General features: G+C 38.1%; 1 protein-coding gene across 1 annotated transcript in view; it reads right to left on the reverse strand.

Annotated features, from left to right (window-relative positions):
- The window catches only part of LOC128642926 (ceramide kinase), a 41329-nt gene extending 29545 nt beyond the window's left edge, over nucleotides 1-11784 (reverse strand). The window contains exons 1-2 of the mRNA XM_053695815.1: nucleotides 11084-11784; nucleotides 9604-9705 (exon numbers count right to left, since the gene is read on the reverse strand). Of these exons, the coding sequence (XP_053551790.1) occupies nucleotides 9604-9705; nucleotides 11084-11186 (205 nt within the window). The 5' untranslated portion in view covers nucleotides 11187-11784. The remainder of the gene's footprint in view (nucleotides 1-9603; nucleotides 9706-11083) is intronic.
- Nucleotides 11785-16635: the final 4851 nt, after the last annotated feature.

Genomic DNA, 16635 nt, shown 5'->3' on the forward strand with positions numbered 1-16635 from the left:
AGCTCCTATAAGCTTCATCAATAATCTGCTTTTAATCATCCTCTATGACAGCCATCGCTCAGCTATGTGCATCGCAAGTGATACTATTTAAGAAGCTCAATAACCAACACTAACTACCATCAAAATTGAGGCACGCTACAATTGACTGGAAACTTTCTGAGGTTGAGGCCTCCTAATTAACCCCCCGGCAGAGCACCCTTGGGTCTCTGTCGTTAGAAAGTACCTAGAGAGTACTAACTTTATTTACACTTAGTGGGGATTCACTTATTATTTTCACAGTATGGAACGTGAGGAAGCTCTCCTACTTGACCAGATTACCACTCTTCTCAATGATCACTTCACACAACTCATGAGTGACATAGCCGCAGCTTGGGGAAATGGCGGTGCCCATACTAAACAACACAGCACAGACGCGGCTAAAGTGGTAAATCCTAAGCCGGAGCCTATTGAAGAGTGTAACACTCCGATAAAGCAACAGGGCAAGGCCCCTCTGGCATGCGTAGGCTACAGTGAAAGAGTAAAGGATCTAGCTGTTACAGAGAATCATGAGAGATTGAATACGGCGTCCTATACCATGCCTCCCAAACCTTTTACCGCCTCACTTTCGGCCCCTAGGAAGTTTCCGAGTCGACCGGCTCTGAGGAAAAGAAAGTCCGCTGTTCGTGCACAGCAGTTTAAGGGGTCGATACCTAGTGAGGTAGTTACCGCTGATGTGGCTGTGTCCCGCTCTTCACACAACCAATCGAGTGATTTAAAAAAGGCACTTGGATGGATACTACTAGGAAACCTGGCTGCTTTAAATGTGGCGACTGCACCACATGCAATAGCATGCTCACGGGATCTACATTTCACCATCCTCGCACAGGAAAGAAATATAAAATTTATCACAGATTGACCTGCACTAGCAGTTTTGTGATATATATCCTGACATGCCCATGTTCTTTAGTGTATGTCGGAAAGACCTCTACAACGTTCCGGGAGAGGATGGCGAATCATCGCCACGCAATAAGAACTGCGACTGAGAAGAAGGAATCGGATCAACCTGTCGCCAGGCATTTTATGCAGGCAGGCCACACTGCTGCAAGCTTAAGAACAATGGTCATTGACCATGTACCACCCATGAAGAGGGGTGGTGATAGGCACACTAAGTTATTACAGGTTGAGGCTTCCTGGATATATCGCTTAGATACTGTCACTCCGAGAGGACTTAACGCCCAACTGGATTATAATGTGTTTATTTAACTGGACTGGGCTATGATTCATCAGTCTAGGTCTACGTCTGGACGTTTACCATCATCACTATTATCTATAACCATATTGACATTATTTTTGTCTTATGGATACACATTTTTTGCCTCTCTGTAGGGGCAGTAGTCTCTTGTGAACCGCGGTCTCCATGTGAGTGTGTCACCAAATCAAAATAAGTTTCGCCATAGTCTGAGAGACTTGAAGAGGGATTTGTGGTTTCTTTGACTCCTAACAATGGTTAATTTTGATAGTGGGTCTGTATATAATAAGCTTACTTTTATTAATTAAATCTAGACCTTTCATTATCCATTGTAGTGCTAAAAATGCTTGGGGATTACATTTATCTTATTTGATTATTTTTCTACTTTAAACTAAGAATGTATTAGGATGATTCTATTATTTAGAATTTGTGCATATATTCCCCCAGTAATACAGTTAAGTTAGTGCTGGTCTAGCCGTTTTTAAATTTGTTTCACTTCATTGGTTGACACTATTTTTATTCCGATCACCGGCCTGATGCAATGTTATGTTATTACTGCTGTACGCTGTTTCGACGTTGCGCCTGTCTATCACAGGAGGAGGGGATATGCTAATTAGCCATGCGGCTGCCCTCCAGCATTACTTAGTCGGCGGTAGTGACGTAACACACTTGCTCTGGTCTGGCGATACCGGAAGTATAGAGCATGTTTAGGGGGTTTAAATAGAGGGATAAGGGTGGCGGGTAGTTAGATTGTTTTGTCAGAGGATTGGAAAGCAAGCCCATTGAGAAAAGTGCCAGAGGCGCACCGAAACGTCTGGGGTATTCGTGTGATGGATATTGTCATTTGTTTGCAATAAAGAAACTTTTTACAACAAGACCGGTGAGTGCAGCATTTCTTCTACTAATAAGGAGAGCTGGAAAGGATATATATATGAAAACTGGAACCCGATAAGAAGACGCTACTTTTTTTCTTTGTAGCCGACCCTCTGAACTAGGTCCCAATACAAGCTTCAACCTCTCATTGTCTTATGGTTATATATGTAATTTCATATGTATATTTAGCGAAACAGGAATTCGTAATACTTTTCCTATAGTTGAGAGCCTCTATTTAATATTGGAATTCTCTTTATACACAATTTTTTACAGAGTCAGGGGTACTCTGTTTCAGTATAGAGGCAGAACACTATCCTTCACCTTAATTTGATATATATTTTGTTTTCATCCCAGTAAACCTACAATTATTGATAATTTAAAGTACACTTTCCAATACAAAAATAGGATTTAATTCATGGTTATAATAAGAAATTATTATTAGATCCAAGATTTAGCGCTGGTAACCCCTTTTTCAATCACATATATATATATATATATATATATATATATATATATATGTGTGTGTGTGTGTATATATATATATATATATATATATATATATATATATATATATATATATATATATATGTGTGTGTGTATATATATATATATATATATATATATATAATGTGTGTGTGTGTATATATATATATATATATATATATATATATATATATATATATATATATATATATGTATGTATGTGTGTGTGTGTGTATGTGTATATATATATATATATATATATATATATATATATATATATATGTGTGTGTATGTGTGTATATATATATATATATATATATATATATATATATATATATATATATATATATATGTATGTGTGTGTGTGTGTGTGTGTGTGTGTGTGTGTGTGTGTGTGTGTGTGTATATATATATATATATATATATATATATATATATATATGTTAATGTATACAAAGAGAAAAGTGCTATAGGAATAGTTATGCAGGTATAGATATGTATATAGATATGCACAGTATTTCAAATAAAAAAAAAATCTTGTGATATGTGAAAATATGAATAACTCCTGTCAGGTTAGCACGTTAGCGATAAGCCACGTGCACAAAAAGATTGCTTCTAGCAGTGTTTACGCTTCAGCAGGAGCACTAAATTCCGCTCCACTTATCATTGTAATCTAGCCCTGTGTGTTTTATATATATGCACAGTATATATTAGCAGCTAAGCACTGCATTGCAAAAGATCTGCAATGTTTTATATATGCACAGTATATAATTATATCAGCAATTAAGCCCTGCATTAAAATTTTTCTGCATACAAAATAAATGTGTAATTATTTATTTTCTCAATTTCTTAGCAAAGTTACTAGTTACATAGTTTTGCAATCCAGTGACACACTCATTGAAAAGCCTCTAGAACACCATTATCTTATCTCCTCTGTTGTGGTCAATTGGTGACAGACATTTCTTTTTTTTTTATTAGTTCTCTGCACTAATTAAGCAATCACGGTGTAGTGTGTTGCTGGTTCACTATTCTGAATTCTGCAGGCTGCCCCAGTGTCTCAAGAGACATCAGAAGAAACAAAAATATTCAGAGATAAATTACAGAAAAAGCAAACAAAAATACTTTACTATGCATAATTAAACATTTACGAGTTTAGTGTTCTTTTACCATTTGCGCAGAGAAAATTAAAGGGACAGTTTACTCAACATTTTTCTCCCCTTTAATTTGTTCCCAATGATCCACTTTACCTGCTGGATTGTATTAAATTGTTTACAAGTATTTCCATTACCCTTATATTGGCATTTGAAAGAGTTGATTTAGCCTGTGGTATCCCCACCTATTCTGAAAGTTTTTGGTGTTAAGGCCAAGCTGTGTAAACACAGCCAGTAGAAGAAATTACACACCCAGTGGGGTACACAAGAGATAAGGTAATAAAATGTTACATTTCCATTTTTCTATACTAGTATGGGTCTTTGGTTTACAGACAGATATAAGATAAAGAAGCAGGTATGTGTACACAATGTGATAAAGTAATGAGATCTGATTATATCTACAAGCTCAACCCATTTTATTAGGTTGTGGCCTCAAAACACAAAATCAGCTAATTCATATACACAAATAAACCTTAAAAAACAAATCTCATACATTTTATACTCTGCAGCTGGTAAAAAAAAAAGTAATTGGAAACACATTAAGGGAAAAACAATTTTATGGTGTACCGTCCCTTTAAGCTATAGAGGCTTTTTACTTTGCTGACTGAGATTAGCTGACTCGCACCCTGTGGTGCCTTTTCCCTGCAGGTATAATACATTCATATTCAGACGGCTGCCACCCATTGTCAGATCGTTACCATAAAAATGCAGCATTGTTTTCTGCTCATTCAGCAAGAACTCCGGCCTACACCCCAACCCCCAGCTACAGACCCAGGTGCGGGAGCTGTAAAGGGCAGGGTGCAGTAATTATTAGAAATGACGCAAGTCGCTTTTGTTCGCAAACTTCCTCGACAAGGCCCAAGGAGAAGCAGAAAATTATACTTTGACATGTGTCTGAGAAGTGACATTGTCAAGATCTGGTGTGGCATGTCACCTAGGGGCGTGTTGACCTAGAAATAACGTAAAGTGATTATATTGCTTTGTGTTGTGTCAATATGCGGGTGGTGACAGGGACATCAAAGACATTTACATTTCACCTTTGAATAGAAGCATTTTTTTTGCAATACATTTGTATTTGAATAAATCCTTCTAGTAAAAGGGGTCACTGTTCAGTGAAAGCTTTTACTGTGCCCATGCACAAGAAACATATCTAGGTATGCTCCAGACACCAGCATTTTATTGCGTTTGCAATGACTCCTAACAGCGGGCAGTTAGGAGTTGAGGTTCTACAGTAATAAATAAGGAGCATAAGATCCCCCAACGCCCACCCTCATAGAACGGTCACTACTCTGAATTTCAAATAAGCAGTAGATTTTTTTTTCTGGCAAATTTATTTTTTCTTCCATTTTCCGGCCCCCTGTATCATGTGACAGACATCAGCCAACCACAGACTAGTATACTTATACCCTGTGAGCTTGTGTACATGCTCATTAGGAGATTGTTCCCCAGACATTGTGCATATATAAAAAGGCTGTGCAAAATTTGATAATGGAAGTAAATTAAAACGTTTCCTAAAACTGCATGTTTTTACTAATGCTGGTTATTTTTAGTGAGAGCTGTATATACTTAAGGGCATATAGTCCCTGGGTAGAGCTGCCAATATTGCAGTTTTGCATGAGTACACTTATGAATTATTAGAGTTCTTATAATGGAACATTGTTTTCAAACTATTTAGTTAAATGGTGCCTGAGAGGTATTTTCATAAGTCTCTTCATGTAAAGCGGCAGTATGTCAGTTTCCTTTTAGATGGTGAGAATACAGCAGATTATAGATCTACTTAGTGTTTGGCACTTACAGATCTGCTGGTAGATAGATCACAGCTTTATGACCTGCTAGCGACTCATATTTGATTTATGGGAGGGACAGAAAATTTCAGAAATACAAGGAAAGGATAGCTGTCAACTTAAAAGTTCTGCTGCATTATTACGAAACCTCTGTAGCCCAAGGGGTTGTCAGCAATTCCAATTCTCCTGTGCTTAGTTCATCACCCTCTACAATATCAGAACTAAACCTTGAACCTAGTAATAATACACTTGCCCTTAAAAGCATCTTGGTCAGGTACAGAAACCCTAGATACAGGAAGTGTACTCTGCACACTACATATTTGATTGTATAATATCACTGTTTTCTTAAAGAATTTCTCTTTAAGGGGCACGTTTGGCATTTTTTTTTATTACACACAGTAATTAAATATGTTAAAAATATTTTGCAAATAAAATGTTAAAGGGACACTCAATCCAATTTTTTTCTTTCATGATTTAGATAGAGCATGCAATTTTAAGCAACTTTCTAATTTACTCCTATTATCATTTTTTCTTAATTTTTCTTGGTATCTTTATTTGAAATAGCAGGAATGTAAGCTAAATGTAGCCACCAATCAGCAAGCGCTATGGACCAATAATGGGCTGGCTCGTAAGCTTACATTTCTGCTTTTTCAAATAAAGACACCAAGAAAACGAATACAAATTGATAATAGGAGTAAATTAGTACGTTGCTTAGTAATTGCATGCTCTATCTAAATCATGGAAGAACAAACATTGGGTCAGTATCACTTTAAAGGGACATGAAACCCAAAATTTTTCTTTCATGATTTAGAAAGAGTGTGCAATTTTAAACAACTTTCTAATTTACTTCTATTATCTAATTTGTTTAATTCTCTTGATATTCTTTGCTGAAAATCATATCTAGATAGGCTCAGTAGCTGCTGATTGGTGGGTGCACAAAGATGCCTCGTGTGATTGGCTCACCCAATATGCATTACTATTTCTTCAACAAAGGATATCTAAAAAATAAAACAAATTAGATAATAGAAGTAAATTTGAATGTTGTTTAAAATTAAATTCTCTAACTGAATCGTGAAAGAAAATGTTTGGGTTTAGTGTCCCTTTAAGTTAAAACTGTTTAAGGAGCTAGCAGGAATTGCAAGTTTCTGCATAAGTAAGTATCCACGGCTGATTGGCTGATAGGGACTATGCCTAAAGATTTATTTGTTGAGAAGTAAAGGGCTCCACAGGTATGGCAATAAATTTAGATTTATTCAGCTCAGGAGCAATTAATCTATCAAACACTTTTGATGTGGCCCTCAAATCCCAACACTACTACTCCGATTATCCTCAACACACAAAGTGCTCACACCTCTCCTCTGTGTATGCATTAAACAACTGTTTGTGATTGTTTATGTAGACAATGTAGGTTTATTTTTGTCTAGGCGCCAGGAAACGACTGAGAATGAAGAAAATATGCACTTGCAAAGGCTCAAAATACAAAATATAGAACATAGATATGCCAAATATAGAGTGTAAAATTGCCCCACAAAGAACGTGCAGTCGCAATTTATCAAGCAGCGGTGCTCTTAGGTGGAGAACTTTAATCTTCCCGGGTGAAAGAGAGGAGATTGACAGCTCCTGCCCGCTCGTGATTGGCTGTGCGCCTGCGGGGGGGGGGGGTGCACGTGAGTGCCAATGTGCGCTCCTGTGCAATTGTAAATGCAGGAAGCACATTGCTGCTCGCCAGTGGAAAAGCCGGGCGGACAGGAGTGAATATGTGCACCCCTGTCCGCCAGTGTTTTGTAAATTGAGCCCTTAGTGCTATTGCATTGTCTTTTTATTATTATACTTTATTTATTAAGCGCCAACATATTCTGCAGCGCTGTCCATGGATACAATTCATTTAAATAAAACAATACAAGACTTGTAAGATACAGGACAAAATTTACAAACACATACAGGAGGGATTATCACACATTTGTTGATTATGCAAATCTATTGTATTTTGTGGTCCTTTTAAAATAAACTGAATATGTTTCATGAACCAACAAATTATTATTATTAGCGGTTATTTGCCGAGCGCCAACAGATTCTGCAGCGCTATACGAATGCGGAAGAAGGTCCTCCGTGCTGCTCGTCTGTTTTCTTTGCCAAATTAATTCTTGTGCAACAGCAACACAATAAAATCTGGATTTGCACAGATTTTAGCATCTTGCTGTTGCATACGAATGAATTTGGCAGTGAAAATAGCTGTGAGGCACGACGGCCCACCTTCTGACGCATTTGGAGGTTCACGAAACCGCTGAATACACATCTGTAGACAATAGCATGTTCCTGCCAGTCATATTGTTACCCTGACCCTGGTAGCATAAGGGTTAAACTACAATGATCAGTTGTCTGGAATAAACATGTCAAGAGTCAGCAAAAGGTTGTTAGTTTATGTATTAACCAGGCGGATAAACAGGTCTTTAAGATTAATATAAATCTAACATAATTAACATAATAAATTTAAATAAACAGAGAGAGAAAAATTCTTATCCCAATTTAGGCTGAGAAAGCCTGGTACGTGTTATACGCCTTATTAAAGGTAGTGGTGCAGACCCTTTAAATTAGATTATTTTTAACTTTAAATAAGAAGAGATGATAGCTATAGCCTCTTAAAAGAAAAGGAAATCAGCACTCTTTTAAATTTTAATACAAATTCGTTTATTATTAATCTTCTACAAACTAAGAATTTCCATGTGACACATCAACACAAACAAACAAATAAAAGTATCCATATACATTGTATTCCCAAACACATTGTTGTTTAAATAGTCTAGGTAATACTGAGGTATTAGTAACAATGATTAGGGAATGTAGCATTCATAGGTAAGTCAGCATACAAATTGCTGCATAAACATCTGAGGCTAATCAGCCTTTTAAAACATTGGCGGTAACAGAAGATTTTGCTGTGTAAGCACAAAGGTAAAGTCAGATAGACTACTGTCCAGAATAATCTTTCCGGTAAATGACCGCGGCTATCACCGCACACAAGGTCTGACCGGACAGGTGATTAGTCCTTAATGCAATGCAAGTACAAGGAATGCTTACGTGACCTTACAGATAGCGCAGCTTACAATCCCCTCCTGGGACTCCCTTTGTCGAGAGCTCGTAAACAAACGAGTAGCTTGGTAGCGTTAAATAAGCCCTCCTCCTTCAGCGTCACTGCACGTCCCTCTCCAGTGAGAGATCATTACGAACCAAGACAGCTATTCTCATATCCCATTCCAATTATTGCATTCAGCTTGAAAAGATAATCGCACACCTTTGGCAATGCATTCCCCTTTCAAAGTATTAGGATTTAAGGTTTCCACCTTTTGAGCCAAGACATTTGCGGATTATACAAATCTACTGTATTAAGTGCTCCTTTAAAATAAACTGAAATGGTTTTACAAAAGTAGGTTAATATGAGGTTCTATGAACCAACAAATTATTATTATTATCGGTTATTTGTAGAGTGCCAACAGATTCTGCGGCGCTATACGAATGCGGAAGAAGGTGGCCCTTCGTGCTGTTCGGCTGTTTTCGTTGCAGAGTTCATTCTTGTGCAATAGCAACACAATAAAATCTGGATTTGCACAGATTTTAGCATCTTGCTGTTGCATACCAATGAATTTGGCAATGAAAATAGCTGTGCGGCACGAAGACCTGCCTTCTTACGCATTTGGAGGTTCACAAAACCTCTGAATACACATCTGTAGACAATAGCATGTTCCTGGTAGCATAAGGGTTAAACTACAAATGAGCAGTTGTCTGGAATAAACATGTCAAGAGTCAGCGAAAGGTTGTTAGTTTATGTATTAACCAGGCGGATAAACAGGTCTTTAAGATTAATATAAACCCAACATAATGGTTTATAGCTCAGTCATCAATCAATCACCTCCAAAGATGTTCAACTACTGTAATTATTAAATACTTTTTGTAATTAGAAGTGATTCACCGGCACACGTTTTTGTCAGCAATGACAGCCTGAAACATTTTTAATACAATTTATTCTCAGCAACAGGATATAAATTATAATTGTATACACGTCATAGCAGAGAAAAAAAAAAAATGTTACCTGTAAACTGGTTACTTGGCATTTCTACTGATTTTGTTCGCGGTTTACTGTCCCCCAAGTGCACAGTGACAGCTTCGTTAATTGGTACAGACGTGGTGACACCTGCAGGAGAAACTATATTTAAGAATCACAGCATCCAGCCCTATTGATATATATAGCAACAACACATGTACAAGAACTAAAAGACTCATATAGTTTGTCCATATAATTAATTCCCTGGCCAGCCTTATGTATTCTTGTATTGTGTTACAGAATCTGCCATTACCACCTCTACTGGAAGTCTGTTCCATGAACCAACCACCCTGAAGGTTTCTATCATATCCTTCTTCTCTCTTCTAAGCTACAAATATTAGGGTAATGCTGTCTTTCCTTGTGAGTTTTATTGTTTAGATTTGTGCATAGCCTGTGATTGATAGATAGATAGATAGATAGATAGATAGATATATTCCAGCCTAAATTAAAATGCCCATAAATGCATTTCACTTTTGAATAGAATCATTGTTGCAATTTACTTGCATTAGCAAAAGCTGTTACTGGTTTTAGTGTTTGCTTTTACTGTGCATGTGAAACATATCTAAATATGCTTCATGCTCGAGCAATGTTGGTGCCTTGTATTATGTAAATCGAGTGATCTCCAATGCAATACAAGACACTGACAGCTTTCTGAACAGACACTGCTCAAAAGATTGTTACATAAAGCATATTTAGATATGCTTAATGTTCACATGCGCCAATACAAGCTCTCACTTAAAACTTATAACTTTTACTAGAAGAATTATATTGCAAAAATGCTTCTATTCAAAGTGTACTTAACCCTTGCATCTGAGTATCTGTACGATAGCAGTGAGTGTACTTAACACACCTTAGTATTAGTACTATAGCAGTGAGTGTACTTAACACACCTTAGTATTAGTACTATAGCAGTGAGTGTACTTAACACACCTTAGTATTAGTACTATAGCAGTGAGTGTACATACCCCTCACATCTGAGTATAAGTACTATAGCAATGAGTGTACACACATCTGAGTATAAGTACTATAGCAGTGAGTGTACATACCCCTCACATCTGAGTATAAGTACTATAGCAATGAGTGTACACACATCTGAGTATAAGTACTATAGCAGTGAGTGTACATACATCTGAGTATAAGTACTATAGCAGTGAGTGTACATACATCTGAGTATAAGTACTATAGCAGTGAGTGTACATACATCTGAGTATAAGTACTATAGCAGTGAGTGTACATACATCTGAGTATAAGTACTATAGCAGTGAGTGTACATACATCTGAGTATAAGTACTATAGCAGTGAGTGTACATACATCTGAGTATAAGTACTATAGCAGTGAGTGTACACACATCTGAGTATAAGTACTATAGCAGTGAGTGTACATACATCTGAGTATAAGTACTGTACTATAGCAGTGCATACCCCTTCTGTATGTACAAATAACCCTTATCCCTTCTGCCCCACTCACCCTTTCGCCTCCATAGTCCTCTTCTCTGCGGAGTCCAGCTCAGTGTGATTTCACTCAGTGTGACCAGCACATCTCGGCCTTTCAGTTGTAGTAACGATTCCATGATCAGTCCGGGTCAGATAGATAGGATGAAGACAGCATGCAGACGAACTCCCAATGTCACACAGACAGTAAGGACATGCCACGTGACACGCAGGCTACCAGCCAGTACCTGAGCTGTGGTTCTGAACTAGCCTCAAGTGCGTACAGATTCCCTGGGCTTCTCCGGCTTTTGCCCATCTGTTATTGTGGCTCTGCTGAAAGGCCACTTTATCTCTCTCTCTCTCTCCGTCACTCTCACTTTCTACCTATCTATAACCAGACCCTGTGTTACAACTGTCTGGCTTACTAGGTGTGAGCACAGAGCCACAGCTGTCTGCTTGTGTATAAGCAGAGCCACAGCTGTCTACCTGTGTATAAGCACAGTACCACAGCTGTCTGCTAAACTGTGTATAAGCACAGTGCCACAGCTGTCTCCCTGACACTGTATGACTGTCTTCCTGTCTTCGCTCTCTGTATATGATTAGCAGCTGGTGTGTATTCCCTCCCCTGGCTCAGAGTCTATCTGATCTCTTCCTGTCTCTACCTAATGGGCTGTTACCTCCTGCGTCTCCTCCCCCAGCACTGACTACATGTCACAGGTAGTGTCCCTACTGTGTTTGTTTATAGACAGTAACCGCATAGAGATGGATAATACTATGCTGTGTGCCTGTGTGCACACTAAACATACACATTAACCCTTTAAGGACGCAGCTTTCAGTTTGCTCAATTGTTTTATGACGGAAAAATTCCGTCATATGTCCTTAAGAGGTTAACAAGCATGTATACATCGGGGGCCACATTTAACATTACGTTTTTACAATAACAAGATAACGAGTTGTACGAGTTCTATTAGCAAAATAAAAAATATTTTATATAGAAAAAAAAACAACAAATTATAACAATCTGTATTTGTAAAGCTCCTCACTGCTTACCCTGCGGCTTGCGTAACTCATAAGTGTCAAGGAAAACAAGGCCAAGGTACAACGCTGCAAGAAAATAAATACCCGGCTGCAATATTTCAAGCCTCATGCAGCCATATTGGCTTAGAATGCTATTCGATAAGCAAGCGAAAATACTTAAAGGGACACTAAACCCAAATTTTTTATTTCACGATTCAGATAGGGCATGCAATTTTAAGCAACTTTATAATGTACTCCTATCCTATTATCAATTTTTCTTTGTTCTCTTGCTATCTTTATTTGAAAAAGAAGGCATCTAAGCTAAGGAGCCAGCACATTTTTGGTTTAGGAAGATGGACAGCACTTGTTTATTGGTGCTGTCCAATCAACAAGGACAACCCAGGTTGTTCACCACAAATGGGAAGGCATCTAAACATAAATTCTTGCTTTTCAAATAAAGATACCAAGAGAATGAAGACAAATTGATAATAGGAGTAAATTAGAAAGTTGCTTAAAATTGCGTGCTCTATCTGAATCACGAAAGAAAAAAATTGGGTTCAGTGTCCCTTTAAACGCTTGTATTCCCTCTGTAAATCTTGTCCACCTACTTCCTGGCTAGCAACATTGTACGCAATGGAGGAAATAGAGAAAGAAAGCAGGGCAGAAAAAAAAGTATTTGTACAAGTATTTGACGGCATCAAAGGGTTAACATCGCAACGAAGTTCCAATGTAACCACTTGCTGTAAAAATTAAATCACCCGATCGTCAATGTGTAAAAGGGGGAGGCCCTCAAAACGGTGTTAAAGCCCAGCGCGTTTAGGACAACATGGAAAATCCTAACGGCGTGAAGGGGTTAATTTAACAGGACAGTACAATGTAAAATCGGTTTCCAATTACTTTTTATACCAGCAACAGAGTATAAAATGTAAGAAACGGCTCCTTTAGGTTTATTTTATATATGAAATAGTCGGTTTTGTTCTTTGACACAGTAACCCATTAAAATGGGCAGATTTTGCAGAGGAATAAGATCTTATTGTATCACTTTCTATACAAACTCCTTTGTTTTGTTTCTGCTTGTAAACCACAGACCAACAATTGAACAATTGAAAATTAACATTTCATTACTTATCTCTCCTACCCCCCACTCAGAATGTAATTTCTTCTGCTGACTATGTTTTCTTAGCTTTTCTATAGCCAATACATAAGTATTGAACTTTTCAGTATACGTGGGGATACCACAGCCAAAAGCAGCTATGTCAAAAGCCAAAATAAATGTAAAGGAATAATTTGTAAACAATTTAAAACTCTTCAGCATGTAAAATGGATAATTGGAAACAAATTAAAGGGGAAACAATTTTACAGTACTCTGTTCCTTTAAGTTACAGAAAAAAATACTGAAAATTAGAAAAGAATGCTAAAAACCTGTAAAAGAAACCCCCCAGAAAAAAAAAAAATCCAATTTATCTGCTTGTTTTCTACAAGCAGTGCTTGAAAAGTCGCTGCCATTTGTACCAATATTGGCCACGTATTTCCCCTGAACTTCATTTTAAATAAGAATCAAAATACAGCACAAGATTAAGTTAACCTGCTTGAAAATGTGCGGTACATCTTATATCACAATACAACACACACACATACACACACTTGTACATCATAGACACACATACACACACTTGTACAGCATAAACACACACACTTGTACAGCATACATACACTTACACACACATACACACACTTGTACAGCATACACACACATACATACACTTGTACAGCACACACACACTTACACACACTTGTACAGCATACACACACTTACACACACATACACACACTTGTACAGCATACACACACACTTGTACAGCATACACACACTTACACACACATACACACACTTGTACAGCATACACACACATACACACACTTGTACAGCATACACACACACATACACACACTTGTACAGCATGCACACACTTTACACACACTTGTACAGCATACACACACTTGTACAGCATACACACACTTACACACACATACACACACTTGTACAGCATACACACACTTACACAGACATACACACACGTGTATAGCATACACACACTTGTACAGCTTACACACACATACACACACTTGTACAGCTTACACACACATACACACACTTGTACAGCATACACATACTTTACACATACACACACTTGTATAGCATACACACACTTTACACACACATACACACACTTGTATAGCATACACCCACTTTACACACACACACACACACACTTGTAAAGCATACACACACTTGTACAGCATGCACACACATACACACACTTGTACAGCATACACACACTTACACACTTAAACACACATACACACACTTGTACAGCACACACACATGCACACACTTGTACAGCATACACACACTTGTACAGCATACACACACTTTACACACACATATACACACTTGTACAGCATACACACACATACACACACTTGTACAGCATACACACACTTGTACAGCATACACAAACACACACTTGTATAGCATACACACACTTTTACAGCATACACACACTTGTACAGCATACACACACATACACACACCTGTACAGCATACACACACATACACACACACTTGTACAGCATACACACACTTGTACAGCATACACACACTTGTACAGCATACACACATACACACACTTGTATAGCATACACACACTTTACACACACATACACACACTTGTACAGAATACACACACTTTACACATACACACACTTGTACAGCATACACACTTGTACAGCATACACACACTTACACACGCTTGTACAACATACACACACTTACACACACATACACACACTTGTACAGCATACACACACATACACACACTTGTACAGCATACACACACATACACACACTTGTACAGCATACACACACGTGTACAGCATACACACACTTTACACACACATACACACACATACACACTCTTGTACAGCATACACACACTTGTACAGCATACACATACACACACTTGTATAGCATACACACACATACACACACTTTTACAACATATACACACTTGTACAGCATACACACACACTTGTACAGCATACACACACTTGTACAGCATACACACACATACACACACTTGTACAGCATACACACACATACACACACTTGTACAGCACACACACACATACACACACGTGTACAGCACACACACACACTTACACACACTTGTACAGCACACACACATACACACACTTGTACAGCACACACACACACATACACACACTTGTACAGCACACACACATGCACACACTTGTACAGCATACACGCACTTGTACAGCATACACACACTTTACACACACATATACACACTTGTACAGCATACACACACATACACAGCATACACACACTTGTACAGCATACACAAACACACACTTGTATAGCATACACACCCTTTTACAGCATACACACACTTGTACAGCATACACACACATACACACACCTGTACAGCATACACACACATACACACACACACTTGTACAGCATACACACACATACACACACACACTTGTACAGCATACACACACTTGTACAGCATACACATACTTGTACAGCATACACACACTTGTACAGCATGCACACTCATACACACACTTGTATAGCATACACACACTTTACACACACATACACACACTTGTACAGCATACACACACTTTACACATACACACACTTGTACAGCATACGCACACATACACACACTTGTACAGCATACACACTTGTACAGCATACACACATTTACACACGCTTGTACAACATACACACACTTACACACACATACACACACTTGTACAGCATACACACACATACACACACTTGTACAGCATACACGCACTTGTACAGCATACACACACATACACACACTTGTACAGCATACACACACTTGTACAGCATACACACACTTTACACACACATACACACACTTGTACAGCATACACACACATACACACTCTTGTACAGCATACACACACTTGTACAGCATACACATACACACACTTGTATAGCATACACACACATACACACACTTTTACAGCATATACACACTTGTACAGCATACACACACATACACACACACTTGTACAGCATACACACACTTGTACAGCATACACACACATACACACACTTGTACAGCATATACACACACTTGTACAGCATACACACACACACTTGTACAGCATACACACACTTTACACACACTTGTACAAACATACACACACTTGTACAGCATACACACACTTTTACAGCATACACACACATACACACACTTGTACAGCATACACACACACTTGTACAGCATACACACACTTACACACACACACTTGTACAGCATACACACACATACACACACTTGTACAGCATACACACACATACACACACTTGTACAGCATGCACACACTTTACACACACTTGTACAGCATACACACACTTGTACAGCATACACACACTTGTACAGCACACACACACATACACACACCTGTACAGCATACACACACATACACACACACACTTGTACA

This window comes from Bombina bombina, chromosome 12, assembly GCF_027579735.1.
Source record: "Bombina bombina isolate aBomBom1 chromosome 12, aBomBom1.pri, whole genome shotgun sequence".
NCBI classification, from domain to species: domain Eukaryota; kingdom Metazoa; phylum Chordata; class Amphibia; order Anura; family Bombinatoridae; genus Bombina; species Bombina bombina.